The sequence below is a fragment of the Neofelis nebulosa genome, chromosome 2, assembly GCF_028018385.1.
Source record: "Neofelis nebulosa isolate mNeoNeb1 chromosome 2, mNeoNeb1.pri, whole genome shotgun sequence".
NCBI lineage: Eukaryota > Metazoa > Chordata > Mammalia > Carnivora > Felidae > Neofelis > Neofelis nebulosa.
Window position 1 is genome coordinate 105,085,463 of NC_080783.1, and position 16,232 is coordinate 105,101,694.

The 16,232-nt window shown below is 41.7% G+C and overlaps 1 protein-coding gene across 28 annotated transcripts in view; it reads right to left on the reverse strand.

Moving 5' to 3' along the window:
- CLASP1 (cytoplasmic linker associated protein 1) overlaps positions 1-16,232 on the reverse strand; it is a 270,587-nt gene that overhangs the window by 53,197 nt on the left and 201,158 nt on the right. For 13 of the 28 annotated variants that reach the window (XM_058715570.1, XM_058715562.1, XM_058715553.1 and 10 more), the window contains 7 exons: positions 15,445-15,548; positions 13,479-13,502; positions 11,894-12,138; positions 9,332-9,395; positions 7,838-7,929; positions 6,823-6,978; positions 619-697 (listed from right to left, as the gene is read on the reverse strand). In XM_058715570.1, the coding sequence (XP_058571553.1) occupies positions 619-697; positions 6,823-6,978; positions 7,838-7,929; positions 9,332-9,395; positions 11,894-12,138; positions 13,479-13,502; positions 15,445-15,548 (764 nt within the window). Of the gene's footprint in view, positions 1-618; positions 698-6,822; positions 6,987-7,837; positions 7,930-9,331; positions 9,396-11,893; positions 12,139-13,478; positions 13,503-15,444; positions 15,549-16,232 lie in introns of all 28 variants that reach the window. The other 15 variants (XM_058715571.1, XM_058715563.1, XM_058715555.1 and 12 more) reach the window with 3 other exon arrangements.

Genomic DNA, 16,232 nt, shown 5'->3' on the forward strand with positions numbered 1-16,232 from the left:
TCACGCTGATATTCTACCTTAACTTCTCCACTGATGCCTCAATTGGTTTTGACCTTAGGAGAAGAGGGCGGTTATTGATTGCAGCTATCCTAAAACCCCAACAAAAGCTAATGAATAAAGAAGAGATGACGTACACGACCTAATTGAAATTAATAATACCCTCCCTCAAATTCAGTCTTATAGTTATGATTTTCCAAAATACGTGACAATTAATTTTCATGTGTTAGAATGTTAATATGGAAAAGATTTCAGTAAGATACCTTATATCAACACACCAGAATTTTCTAGTTTAGATACGGTGGAAAACAGCAAAATTACTCAAATGTTGGTGAGGATGTGGAACTACTAGGCCTGCCATTATACTGCTGGTAGGAATATAATACAGTACAACCATTTGAACAGTTTAAAATAACATTAAACACGACCCACCCAATGAACCAGTGACTCTTCTCCTAGGTACTCTAACAAGAAAAATGGAAACATGGCCCCAAACAGTTGTGTAAGAATGCTCACAGCAGACTTATTCATAACAGCCAAATACGAGTCATGTACAAAAAAGGACATTTTAAGCAAATTTGACTTCTAGAGGTTGAATTGTAATGACAAATAGTCACCAACCTTGAGGTTAGGAGTTTGAGTTTGATCCACAATGAATCTCATCAAAATGTTAAACTGTTGGTCAAATGGAAAGGAGTCCCTAGGTTTAAGAGAAGAAAGAAAGTGCTCATTTTAAGGAAAGATACGTTACAAAAAATAATGCAAAACCATCTCAGAAACAAAAATATACCACTAGAGATAAGTCTGATGGACACGGAAGCAAGCCTCTACACCAGGTAATTGTACTTTCCATTTTATATAAATACTAGAGTAATATTACATATAAAATTAAGAAGATGGAAAATCTTTTTTTTTTACTTATTATTTTTAAAAAATGTTTTATTTATTTTTGAGAGGGGGAGGGGCAGAGACAGAGTGGGGCAGAGAATCTAAAGCAGGCTCTGTGCTGATAGCACAAAGCCCGACGTGGGGCTCAACTCACCAAGTGCAAGATCATGACCTGAACCGAAGTCGGACGCTCAACCAACTCGGCCACCCAGGTGCCCCAGAAAATGGGAAATCTTGCTATAAGTCCCAAAACACACACGACACTTAGAGTTATGTATGCTATTTTAGAAATGAAGACCAAACGATAAAAGAGATTCCTACCTGCCTTCTAGAATGTGCTCATCTTCTTTCCAGGTACCTTTCTGAAACTGCTTCATGAGAAAAACTTCCAATTCCGAAATCTTAATTTACATCCTGACGAGGCTGCCTACAGCTGCCCTTGCTTCAGCTAACCATGCTGTCCTCCTTGGTCCTACTGGGCAACTGCTTCTGGTCTCTATTTTGTAGGGTGACCACAAAGAGTATGGGAGACCCAGCAAGGGAATCCCCCATCCAGCTACAACACATATGCAGAAACCAGGGCCCTCCGCTTCTCACCTGTTCCTGATCTCATTTCTTGCAGCCATTTCACATCTTTGATACATCTGAGTAACCCCGAGGACTCTTGGCTAGCCAAAGTCCATGCTCCTTCCCTTAAAATGCTGCAATTACCAGCATTAGTTTAAAAGTGCATAATCGTGTCCATGTAGGAAGACGTAGACGTATTTTCCACACTAATAGGAAAGATGGTGCAATGCAAACATCTATTACAACTGAGGCTGAGTGACGGCATTGTTTCCTTTGGCCTCTCTAAGGGACTCTTCTCAATCTACAGAAGTATAGTAACAAGAACGGGGAAGCAGGTTCAGATCTGTGAAGTCACAGGATGAATTTGAAATTTTACTTTTTTTTTTTAATGTTTATTTTTATTTTTGAGACAGAGACAGAGCATGAACGGGGGAGGGGCAGAGAGAGAGGGAGACACAGAATCAGAAGCAGGCTCCAGGCTCTGAGCCGTCAGCCCAGAGCCCGACGCAGGGCTCGAACTCACGGACCGCGAGATTGTGACCTGAGCTGAAGTCAGACGCTTAACCGACTGAGCCACCCAGGCGCCCCTGAATTTGAAATTTTAATGACATAATGTAAAGAAAATGCAAAGCACGGAGCACATCCTGGGTACTAATATTACTACTGTTATAATTACTAATAAAAAGTAAACATGACCCAATAGCACATGTATTTGTACCCAGGAAGCCAGGAGGACCACTTCTGTAAGCAAAGTACGCTTTAGCATACATGACTTAAGTGACTCACACCAGCTATAAATTAGAGAAACGAGCTTGACAAACCACACACAAAACTTCTGTCTCCTTCTGCAGCAAGGGGAGAACGGAGAATCCATTTCAGTATAAGTTGGCGTGTTTAACCTGGAAATGTGTCTGTGGCCAGGCACAGCCAAAGGAAAGGAAGTAGGCAGACTCGCAATCAGACCTGTTATCTTAGGAACTCCCCTCAGCCATTCCAAAGGCCCTCCCCTCCCCTCCCCGCCAATACTCACTGATGGGTCCTAAATATGCATAAATAGCTAGGCATCTCAGCTGCTGAGAAAACTGAATAATGAATGTGTTCTAGAGATTTGGATCGAATCTACCCAGGAGAGGATTCTTAAAGGAAAGGGGGCATCCAGGAAAATAACCAGAGGGTTTTCCTTAATCACCAAAGTTTAGGAGTAAAATCTTAATATTCCTGCCATCCCTAAAGATCTGAAAGTTTTTGCCCTTCACAAATTCACCTATATGAAGGAAGAGACCTTTAGGCCAAGTCTGATTCACAAATGTTTTATCTGGCTTTCAGAGTGTCATTTAAAAATAAAGCTCAAATGTGTTGCCTTATTCCACATTTCTGACCTTTCTTGGGAAGTCTGGGACCACTGGGCCCACATGCCAACATGGCCACCTCTCTCTACGGAAGTTCCCTAGCCCACAGCATCACCGTCTCTCCTGTCTACTTCACTCAGTTACTATCAGCTGGACCCGCCTCGTCCTTCTAGTCAATCCCTGGCTGAACCTTTACAAATCCAGTAATACACCGGCACGCAGGAATGTTCCTTAATTCCACTAAACTCGCTCATCCAAAGGAGGGACGGCATTTGAAAAGCTTATTGTAAATATAGTATATTATACTGAGCTCACTGAATACCAAGGGAGAGCTCTTTGGGTAATAAGATTCTATAGCAGCACAAATTATACAGATCTACAGGGTCAGGAACCAAAAGAAAACAGTTGGCATCAGAGCACAGAGGAACAAATGCATGTTGCGCAGTCACAAACAACTAACAGACACATACATGGGGGATGATGGCAGGGTGACGTGCGCTACTGTTAGTGGAGGGAGCCAGAGAGGAAAGAAAAAGCGCAAATACTATCCACATTCTCCTTCAGGAGAGAAAGTCGCACATCCACAGACCAGCCTGCAGTAAGGGGAACACACAGCGGTGTAATAACCAGCAGTCCTGGATTCCAGTTCCCACATGGCCACTAACACGCCCTGTGACCCGGGCAAGTCAAGTAAAGTCTGTTTCCTCATTAATAAAATGAAGGTGGGTCCTTCTGTTTTGGACATTCTATGATATATAGTAATATTCCAGTGTGTAGTAACTGAGTCATATAAAAGTTACCCTACTGAGGATAATTAGTTGATCTGGAGTCATTGGCTTATTCTTTTAAAAATTCACTGATCTGACCTATAACCCTCCATCTTCCACCAAATGGCAACTGAGTCATTACAGCGAGGTGTCTTCTGAGGCTATTTAATTTCTAATACTCGTATGTTGCGAACCTACAACTGCAGACACAGTAGATAAGAGGTTTCTGAAAAATGACAGCACACAGTCAGTTTTTCACATGTCTCTGAATCTCCATAGCTCTTCTTTCTTTCCTTGTAACAGGTCACAACTGCTACGCGTTATCAACCTCTGAGTCAGTGAATGCTAACAGAGATTGTAGCTGGGCGAGTGGGAGCCCTACATCATATGTGGCTAGTAAGATTTCTAGTGTGACTTGTAAGAAGATGGAAGTATTAAAAATACTGAGGTCTTGAACTATTGGGACCTCATCCAGATAAAAAGTTTCCGCACAGTGAAGGAAGCAATCAGCCAAACTAAAAGGCAACCAATGGAATGGGAAAAGATATTTGCAAACGACATCAGATAAAGGGTTAGTATCCAAAATCTATAAAGAAATTATCCAACTCAACACCCAAAACACAAATAATCCAGTGAAGAAATGGGCAAAAGACATGAAGAGACACTTCTCCAAAGAAGACATCCGGATGGCCAACCAACACATTAAAAAATGCTCAACATCACTCACCATCAGGGAAATACAAATCAAAACCACAATGAGATATCCCCTCACACCTGTCAGAATGGCTAACATTAACAACTCAGGCAACAATAAAGTTGGCGAGGATGCAGAGAAAGAGGATCTCTTTTGCATTGTTGGTGGGAATGCAAGCTGGTGCAGCCACTCTGGAAAACAGTATGGAGGTTCCTCAAAATTAAAAATAGAACTACCCTACGACCCAGCAATTGCACTACTAGGCATTTATCCAAGGGATACAGGTGTGCTGTTTAGAAGGGATGCATGCACCCCCATGTTTATAGCAGCACTATCAACAATAGCCAAAGTATGGAAAGAGCCCAAATGTCCATTGGTGGATGAATGGATAAAGAAGATGTGGTATATACATACAATGGAGTATTACTCGGCAATCAAAAAGAATGAAATCTTGCTATTTGCAGCTACGTGGATGGAACTGGAGAGTATTATGCTAAGTGAAATAAGTTAGAGAAAGACAAATATCCTATGACTTCACTCATATGAAGAATTTAAGATACAAAACAGATGAACATAAGGGAATGGAAGCAAAAAGAATATAAAAACAGGGAGGGAGCGAAACATAAGAGACTCTTAAATACAGAGAATAAACTGAGGGTTGCTGGAGGGGCTGTGGGTGGGGGGATGGGCTAAATGGGTAAGGGGTTAAGGAAGACACTTGTTGGGGATGAGCACTGGGTGTTACACACAGGGGATGAGTCACTGGAATCTACTCCTGAAAACATTATTGCACTATATGCTAGCTAACTTGGATGTAAATTAAAAATAAATAAATAAAAATATCGAGGTCTTAGGGTGCCTGGGTGGCTCAGTGGGTTGAACGTTGGCTCAGGTCACAATCTCACGGTTTGTGAGACTGAGCCCTGCGTAGGGCTCTGCGCTAACAGTGTAGAGGATGCTTGGGATTCCCTGTCTCCCTCTCTCTCTGCCCCTCCCCCACTCACGTATGTGTGCATACGTACATGCGTGCTCTCTCTCAAAATAATCATTTTTTAAAAATACTGAGGTCTTCAGAAGGATGTAAATAAATACTCTAAAATGTCTTTTAAAGATAAGAGGATCAATTTGCAAGGTTTTATACTTGTTTTTACATTTGTCTTGAGCATTCACAAAAATAACGCCAACTTTTCATCTCATGGAAAGCAGGGACATTTCAACAAATCTGTTAACAAGAGAATGTGGAAATGGTGTAAGAGAGGACTTATTCAAGCAGCTGACAAAAACAAAAGAGAATGCCAGAAAAACACTGTAAGAGTCTTGTTAACATCAACATTGTCTAGCCCACGTGAACAGATACATTCCCAAACATGACATCAACAAATGTCAAACAAGTGTCAAGCAAATCCATGAAAAGGTGCTCAACATCACCATGAGGGAAATGCAAATCAAAACCACGGTGAGCTATCACCTCACACCTCCTAGTTATTATAAATGTTGAGGATGTGCAGAAAAGGGAACCCTTGTGCACTGTAGGCAGGAATGTAAATTGGTGCTGCCACTATGAAAAACAGTATACATGTTCCTCAAAAAATTAAAAATAAAGGGGCGCCTGGGTGGCTCAGTTAGTTAAGTATCCAACTCTTGATTTTGGCTCGGTTCATGACATCAAGCCCCACGTCGGGTTACGCATGGCAGTGCAGAGCCTGCTTGGGATTCTTTCTCTCCTTCTCTCTCTCTCTCTCCTTCTGTGCCAAGCCCCCCCCCCCCCAAAAGAAACTTGAAGACATAAATTAATTAAAAATTAAAAATAGAAACATCATATAATCCAGTAATTCGACTTCTGGGTATGTATACAAAGGGGATGAAACCACTATCTTGAAGAGACCTCTGACCTCATGTTCACTGTAGCATTATTTACAATAGTCAAGATACAAAACAACCTAAGTGTCTGTCAACAGATGAACGAACGGACAAAGAAAAATAATGGCATATTATTCGGTCATAAAAAAGAAGAAAATGCTGCCATTTGGGACAACATGGATGGACGTTGAGGGCATTATGCTAAGTGAAATAAGCCAGACAGAGAAAGATAAATGTTGCGTGATCTGACTTATACGTGGAATCAAACAAACAAACAAAAAGAAACAAATAAAAAACAAAACAAAAAAACCCTAAATCCATAAAAACAGAGAGAATGGTGGTTGTCAGGGGATGCGGGGGTGGGAAGCATGGGGAGATGCTGGTCAAAGGGAACAAGCATACGTAACACGCAGCAGCTCTGGGGATCTGAAGTACAGATGGTGATTATCAGTTAACAGGACTGGATTATACACTTGACAGTGGCTAAAAGAATAAGCTCTTACATGTTCTTACCACGAGCACAATAAAAGAATGGTAATTCTGTGAGGTGAAGAATGTGTCAACTAACACCGTGGTAATCATTTAGCAATGTACACGTGTATTAAACCATCATGTTATACACTTCAAATTTATAGGCCGTTTTATGTCAGTTACAACTCAAAAGCTGGGGAAAAAAGTGGTCTGGTCCTTAAAAACTTACCTTGTGACATCTAGAGCCTTTTGAACTTTTGCTTGCACAGATCCAAGTAAATCTGCCCCCATTTTCTTAAGTAATTGTGTGAGAAGAACAAAAAGCCAGTCTTGTAAGTCATCCTTATGAATTATTATAAAATCCACCAGAGTCTCCAAAAACATACTGAAAACCTAGACGGAAACATTTCATATATGTAATTCAGAATTGTCTCCAAAGTCTCTAAAACACGGACAGGTCATATTAGAGAAGACAAATGTATTTAAAAAAATAAAGGAAAAAGGATTGGAACTTACTCTCTGTTGTGAATTCCACCGCAAACCAGGCCATGCAACAAAACAAATTCCATGTTAGTCTACAGTGAATTAATACCATTTTCATGCAGTTTTTTAAAAGACCTGAAAAGACTACAAACTGATCTCTGATATCTGATACTCTCCCCTCCCTCAATATGCCTTCGAAATACAGTATTGAGAGAAATTAACTTTACTGAAAAGTGTCAGTTTATTCCTGCAGGCTTTTCCTCCTTTCTCTTAAAAAAAAAAAAAGGTATTTTAACCATCATAATTCTATACTATTACTGTTCGTTATCTAGCACTCAACAAGTACTATTTGGATGTTGGAGGATGAGGGAGGAAAAACACCTGTGCACTGTATGACTCCAGTTCAGATACTGCAAAGGAGTATCTTTATAAGAAGATACTGTAAAAGTGATAATAGTCTTTATTGTAAAAAAGTATGGTATACAGTCCGCATAATTCTTATGCTGCCATGCAGTCATTAACGCTGTCTAAGGTGAGATAAGAGTCCACAGTGGACTATCCTGGAACCGATTTCAGAGAGAGAAGTACCCTATTTGGCTAATGAGTCGTGCTCTACTGGGACAATCCAGCCATTATAGACCTGCTCAGTTCTAATACAGCAGCTATTAACCACCAGGGGTCTCCGGTGAGACAGCTGAGAAATAACTCACTGAGCCCCAGGGATTCCTGACTTAGCTCAAAGGCAGCTAGCAAATATGAACTAAACTGAGACCTCCAAACTCACTGTACAAGAGCCTTCTGATGGAAACAAATTTCCTTCTTTATCCTCATATTCTGGTTCTGAATCAGCAATCTAGAGGTGACAGGTAATAGAAATTTCATCAATGCCCCATACCACCTAATACCCCTTATGCCGTAAGTCTTATGAATCTTATGCTTATGCTTAAAATCTTCCTGCTTTTAAACACTACTTTAGAGAAAAATCATGATAATTAGATCTTTGGATATCTGTGTGGCCCTAGAACCCAACCTTTCTTGAATTTTACGAATGTTGTTAATGTGGACTTTGCTGTGAGGATCACCACAGGACTTTTAAGACATGCTTCAAAGACCAGGATCGAGGAAAAATGCTGTCCCCCAACCCGCCCCCCTCCCCACCCCCCCCCACCCCCCCCCCCCGTAGAGACCAGAGAACCCACACATTCATTCTCCTAGGCTCCCATGAGCATCTCAAAGGACAGGATCCATAGATTGTTTCTGTCCTTTATCCATCCTTTAAACTTCCCCAATAAACTCATTCCCCCTATTTTCTTTCTCTAAAAGCAACCGACAGCCTCTAGGACCCCTCCCCAACTGATGGTATGTGCTTCAAATCTGGACTCCAAGTAAGCTTCTGTAAAGACCCCCTCTCGGCACCACTCCTAGAAAGGGCCTGGGTCACACTCAGTGTTGTTTCCCCCCCAGCAGGGATCCCCTCATGATCAGCACTCTCCTTGGACCCCGGGAGTGTGGACACCTGCTAAATGGCCGCAGTTCTTAGGGACAGCAAGTTCTCAGGGACAGCAAATTCTATTTGGAGAAATAGTTTAACCTGGTTTTTCAATAAATCCGTTACATAAATGCTTCTATTTTTCTGTCCTGTCCTATATAGACACATTCTACGTGGGATTAAAAAAAAAAAAAAAAAAAAAAAATCATGTATTTGATTATCTTCTTAACTACTATAAGTTAAAAAAAAAAAAGGGGGGGGGCACTACATTATAATACAATGTTTTATTCTAGCACCATTGTTTGGCTAATAGGAGGCACCCAAAAGTATCTGAATGAGTAAGAATACATCTGACTCTTTCCATTAACTCTTAAAACATACTTTATCCAGCCTGAAGTTTTATGGACATTTTAAGTTCTCCAGAAGTCATTTTTAAAAGATATAACGGCGGGGGGGGGGGGTGCCTGGGTGGCTCAGTTGGTTAAGCTTCTGACTCTTGATTTTGGCTCAGGTCATGATCTCACTATTCGTGAGACTGAGTCCCTGCTTGGGACTCTCTCTCCGTCTCTCTCAAAAAACAGAAACAAAAACAAACAAACAAACAAAAAAACAGCTTAAAAGATTTAACATCAACTACTGCAGAAACTGGTGTTAAATCTGGAAGGTCTAAACTGCACTATGGGGAACTCTCACTCTTAAGTAGTGTATTATACAGCTCACGTGGGCATGCAGGGGGGGCATGAGCAGGCAGGATTCCCAGACTTACCTTGCTGTGAGGGTCAGCAAACATTCGAGTGAAGATCTCACACAGTCTTTTCAATTCTACTCGACTAGAGGAAATAAAATGGAAAGAAATGAACTTGGAATTTCATGAGTCAACACTGAGATTAGTGACAGCTTTTGTTTTTTCTATATTTTGAGAAGGGGGAGGCATAGAGAGAGGGGGTGATTGAGAATCCCAAGCAGGCTCTACACTGTCAGCGCAGGGCCCAGTGTGGGGCTTGAATTCACAGACCATGAGATCATGACTTGAGCCGAAATGAAGAGTCGGAGGCTTCACCGACTGAGCCACCCGGGCACCCCGTGACAGCTTTTTAAAAAATAATTTTTATGTAACAGGGACGCCTGGGTGGCTCAGTTGGTTGAGCGTCCAACTTTGGCTCAGGTCATGATCTCGTGGTTCATGGGTTCGAGTTCCACATGAGGCTCTGTGCTGACAGCTCAGAGCCTGGATCCTGCTTTGGATTCTGTGTCTCCCTCTCTCTCTGTCGCTCCCTTGCTCACACTCTGTCTCTCTCTCTAAAAATAAATAAACACTAAAATTAAAAAAAATTTTTTTTTTAAATTTTTATATAACGAAGTTTTTTTCACAAATAAATTAACTTATTTATTAACTCATGACGAAATTACGTAGAAATATAAAATCATGATAGTTGGGCTCTCATCTGAAAATGAGGAAACAATCTTCCAGAGTGACTGCTGAAGTTCACACACATGGGGGAGGCAAAGCCATGAGCTAAACCCCACCCATTTGAGGTGTGTCTTCCACCTGCCACAGATGAAACTCAATGAGATAAACTAGGAAAAGCACGTGGTTTGGGGTCAGACAGACCTGGATTTTAATCTCAGTTTTGCTACAAAGTACTCAAATGTCTTTAGATCTGTATCAAACAAATGACTACAGGGAGGGTTAAGGAGAGAACACACTTCCTTCCTACAGCTACTGAGACAAAGCAAATGTTCATTTCCTGTTAGTGCCCTTTTGCTTTTTCTTATCCTTATCTATACCACTGAGGCGCATTTTACTTCAAGGCTTGAGTATAAGGATCATCATCTTGCCCCCAAATTACCCCCTGAGTAATCCCCCTTCACACATACGAGACAGCTGGTTTGATGATCTACTTTAACATCAGTAACACAGCGCTCTAGATTAGACCAATCCCAATCAATAGATTTCTAGAGATTATTCAACGGATACTCGGTCAACATTAAAATATTAAGAAAGGGGACCACCAGATTAAGCAGATTCTGAGGAATCATCATCTCAATAAACCATCCTCATTTTGTTGTTGACAGCTCACTAGTGAATGTCAGAGGCTACCTGAATTTCAGAAGGCACAGGACAAAGCTGCTCAAGACCTCTTCGTGACCAGAATGGAATAATGGGGGGCTGGGGGGAGGTAGGAGGACAGCACATAACAAGTCCGAATATGGCAGGGCGGAGTCTGACTGACTGGAGGGGCATGCTTAACAGCATGGGGATTCATCAGTCAATGTTCACTTAGCTTCGCAGGGCCCACCTGTGACCATAAACTTACACACGTTCAAAATTTATCTTAGAAAAATTATCCAGGGGCACCTGGGTGGCTTAGTCGGTTAAGTGTCCAACTCTTGGTTTCGGCTCAGGTCATGATCTCACAGTTTGGGTGGGATCGAGCCCCCGCACTGGGCTCCACGCTGACAGCTGGGGGCCCACTTGGAATTCTCTCTCTCTCCCTTTTTCTGCCCCTCCTCCCGCATGTACGTGCTTGCTCTCTTTCTTTCTTGACATAAACTTAAAAAAAAAAAATTATCCAAAGAATATACTGCATTTCATGGATTCTAACTTTCTCAAATTCTTCATGTTGCAACATTTCTATAATTTTGAGCTTTGTCTTACAATCAAAGACATATTAGTATTGCCATGGTTTAATAAGTCAGCATTTCTTCTTAGAGGGATGTAAAATAATGGTGCATCATTGGTGCCTTAGATTTGATGAAGTATGGTATAAACACATACTTTTTTGGTGTGTGTAATACAAGCTCATTTGAGAAAATTTATGAAACACAGAAACAAAGGCAAAAACAAAGTAATCACTTCTAGTGATAATACCGTTACAAGTTTCAAGTACTCTTAGTATGTCATCACTATACATATTTAAGCTACATATGTGTTTGCATACTGAAACATTTTAGATGGAGACTGCTATCATTTTACCCACAATCCCAAAGTGTAATGAACCATATCAACCTGCAGAGTTGTTTGATTTTTTTACCTAAACTGCAAACTATACCAAGATTTCTCAAACAACACCTACCTGATACATATGAACTACAAGGGAACCAAATGTTTTACACACCTAATAAAGTACAGAGTATTTGCCAGAGGTTTCAAAGTCTCTGGAAGGCAAAGACCACGTCTTAGCCATCTTAGCACTTGTAGTGCCTGACCCTGAGCCTTGGAACTCTGGAAGGACTGCACGAATGGCAAGGAATCCATTTAAGGTGCTGATGAGCAGACCATGAGACTTAGAACTTGGCTCACAACCTCGGCCTCCTGTCCCCTCACCTCAGTGTTCTTTGGCTCTTCAGCAAGTTCTGCAGGCCGAGAAGCCCTTCTTTCCTTTCCGACCAGTTGGAACTGGCACAGTGGTTGAGAACTTCTGCTACGTCCTCGGTCTGCCGCAGATAGTGGGGAATGCCGCCGTTCCTGGAGCCGTACGAGCGCTCAGAGCAAACGCTTGAGGCATCGCTGTTGGCGTCGTCATCAGAATACATCCCGTACGGCTCATACCTCCTCCTCACAGGCTTCTTCTGTCAGGTCCAACGGAGGTGGGAGTGACGGAGGAAGAAATGGGAAGGCGAAATGACCGCGAGTCACGCCAAACAAAATCGGCAACAGTTAATGGTAAAAAGATACACGCACGCACGCACACGGGCACGCACACAAGCACCGCACTTTCCTGTGCGTACAGATTAGGGAAATAAAAACAGAAAAGCAGACGTCCAGTCGGGATAGGATAACAAGCAGAGCAATCCACAGCAGAGACGAAAAGAGTACGGTCTCTAGTCCCGTGTGTGGACTTTGCAGTAAGACAGACCTGGGTGGTCAGCCTGCAGCCGCTGACGGGCTGAGGAAGCCCAGAAAGCCTCCTAACCTTCCCGCTTCACTCTCCCCATCTTTGAAATAACAGTAACGATACCTCTCACACGCTTGTTGCGAGGATATAATGGAAGGATATGCTAACTAACCTGGGCCAGCCCCTGCCACACTGCAAGTAAGTGTGCCCACCGGCCCCTTTCACAATCAAAAACAATAGATCTTGAGCACGGTCAATGGGAAAATTTGTTTGAATATTCATGCTTCCTTAAGAAAGTCTAAAACTGAAATGTCAGAGCAGAGTAGCCCCTGTCAAAGGATTCTTAAATTATCTGAACACAAATAGGCTTCCTGTAGATCCTTCATTTGTTTCTCTTACCCTGAATATAAAACTGGAAGTTAAACCCATAAATAATATAGCAACAGCTAGTAAACTGACAAAATATAATTTTCCCTAAAAGAAAAAAAAAAGTTATTGGCCAAAACCATACAAATGTAATCTTTTTTCTTTTTCTCCCCCCAAATGTAATTTTCTAATTAACACGGCTTGTCCATCCATCACAACTTGCTCGGGACAGTTCTGTCTTATGCCTCTTGTCCCAGCATAGTTATGAATAGTCCCCCCTTTCACAATCATCCTTGTTAGGGTGGTAAATTACAAGATCATCTTATTTACGTATAAACTAGATCAATAAAATAAGAAAAATGTTGAATACATCCATCCATGAAATAAGAACATTAACAGTAGACACAAACTGGGTTAATAAATAAAATAAAACACTGATAGGAGAAGGAGCAGAGCTTGACATAAAAAAACCCAAAAACCAAAAATCAAAAACCAAAAAAAACCCAAAAAACAAAAAAGAACTAGAACAGATGAGAGAGGAGACTGATTCCATCGCTAACAACAGTTTCACTAGACTGGACAAATCATAATTCAGATCAGGATTTCTACATTATACTATACGCTTTGTTGCTTTCACTAGCTCCTAAAGGAAATATACTTGCAACAGAAAAAAATGAAGTTGTAAAACAAAAGTTAAAGCACTGGTACCTTGCTCCTGGAGTCTCCTAACAGCTGTAGGCAGGAAAATATTGAAGGATGGGGAAAAAGCATAGAGAATTATGTCAGAAGCATATGTGGGGATTGTTCTTGCAACAAAAGTGTACAGCAAAACATATCTTAGCAAACCAAAAATACAGGTTAGCAAGCAATTCATATCAAGCGAATAATAACAAAGAACGCTTTCACAATGGCATCTCCTAGCCCTTCCTATACCTCCTAGAAACGCCTTCTAGTACTTGCCATACTCCTTTGCTATGCTAAAAACTCCCCCCACCGCCGTGGTACATCTCTGAAGTCACGTTAATTCTACCTATTCCCATGCTAGCTTCTGTCTGCCCTGGGGCTTCTATCCTGGGAAGCACATCTGTGTACCATTCCTGAGCTCTCTCTTCTGCAGCAGGTCACTCGGGGAGACCAGGCAGTTTGCACAAAGAATAAATAAGGGCAGCCTGAGTGGGCTGACGGCTAGAGCTCAGAGAAAAGCCCAAGCCGAGGAAAGCCCAAGTTCAAGTTCTCAAGTCCGACTCTGGCTCCTAGCACTTGGTGCACAGTCCCTTGCGCAGCTCTTTAAAGAGCGAGGGAGGGAACTCCCCCACCTTAACTGGAAGTCCCATTTAACTAAGGGTTTTGAACATCCATCATTTCCCCCCACTCTGACCTCCAAATAGGGTCCCTGAATAAGTAAGCGATTCCCAGTGCTGCAGCTTGGAAGGAAGAATCTCTTCCCAGAGTTCTGTTCCAGCTCATGACTCTGAAGTCAAAGCCATGGTTAAAGCAATTATCCTGAACTCCAGTACCTGCCAGGAAAAAAGCCCTTCTGCACAGAAGGCCGATGAATAGAGCTGGCCAGGCAGCCCCTGCTTACAGGAAAAGCATCGGGAGAGTGGCACACTGCTTGCTCACAGTCGCTTGTCAAAGCACTCTGACTGCGCAAGAATAAATGAGGGCGACACAGGAGGGGGTGAAAGCGAGAACCCGTGCAGCCATGGACTGTAGCGGTTTGATCAGATGCAAAACACGGCTGGGTTGAAAACTTCTGGTTCTGAAACCAGATACTTTTTTCCCTTAGAAAGACAATGTATCTTAAAACAGCACAAGTAAGGCCAGAGATCAGACAGTTCTAAAGAGGATTTGCTTTAAATGCTGAGCACATCAACTAGAATATGCTAGAGGCAGTGTCACTGCCAGTTGAAATGCATCTTTAGAAGGCAATCTGACCACAAGCTGATTCTACCAGGGAGTGTTTTGCTATAACCACAAACTGAAGGATCTCTAACTGCTTTGTATTATTATTATTATTATTATTATTATTATTATTATTATGTATTTTTAGGAACTACATTATACTGAGGCAAAAACATTCCACCAGCGCTTTATGTCCTCAGAGTCCATCGGCATTAACGTTTGGGAAAGTTCCCTTAACAAGGACTTAATGACTCATTTGAAAAGACGAAACAAATGTAAAATTGTATGGAACAACTAGTGTGGTCATCGAATAAGTGTGAGATTTTCAAACCACTCACACTGTTACCTACTGTTATAATGATGTGTTTAGGCTATGCCATCAGAGCCTGTAAAGCAATAGAAGCCACAGAATGAAAAAAGGAAACGCTGAAAAAAAAAAAAAAAAAAAAAAAAAAAACCCATGGAGAAAAAAGGGAAAAAGAAGCAGCCCAATGACATCAAAACTTCCTTGACATTGAAGAGCACAGAAGAAATACTTGATGCTAGTGTTTTCTGTAAGGCCAATCTTCACTTCTGTACAGGGATCCAAGTTTCAAAAGAAAGAGATAATAATACAAATTTACACGTTATTTACACAGGGTGTACACAATATTTACACAATTCACACAGTGCCGGGGATGCCTGAGGACGCTGATTTGGAGGTGATCTTCTGTGAGGAAAATGGCGGATGAGTAAGTCAGAGAGACTCCGCACGCGCCGTGACTCTTACCAAAGCATCAGCGACAGCAGCTTCAAGGTCTGTACTCGTGCTCAAAACCCGCATGGCATTCACAGAGCCAGGTATTCTTCCTGCCTGGCCAAGCCCAAACCGGTCTATTCAAAAAACAAAACCAAAGATATGTCACTTTAATTCACATTTCCTCAGTTGTTTGCAGGGGCTCCTGCCTCTTCCCACCTACTGGACAGAGGCACTGGAAAGTCTCTACCCACACGTAACTACACTTCCCTTGCAGTCCTAACTAGACCTGACTTGTTCACCAGCGGCAGAGGTCAAGTTGTTCGCGCTGAATGCTATCGTGCCACAAAGCGTCCTGACAACTGAAATGGCTCTTTAATGATGTTTTGTTTTGTTAAAGTGTTGAGACTTGGGAGAGAGGGGAGCTTATTCTAGAAGTGAGCTGGGCGGTGGCATTGAGTCTTTTGATCTATTTAGCATTCCCTCTGGAGGCAAGTGGCCCTGATGTTCGGGTCAAACTAATTAGGGAGCTTCGTGGTTTGACAAGTGAGTTCTAATGCAATGTGTAATAAGAAGTTAAAATTTGAAACTAATGTGTTCAATTGATCTCTGCAAATTTTTGTCAGTGCCACTACTGTTTAACTGTTCTTATAAACTGAGCTCAATTAATTTTGGGTACTTGTTCATGATGCCTGTGTCACCAAAGGTTATTTAAAATTCATTTTATTCAAAGTCTTCAATGATCATCAGAAAAAGCTAGTATCTCCACTGCAAACCATTAATCACTCAGATAACATTAATATAAAATTTTCCTGAGTCTC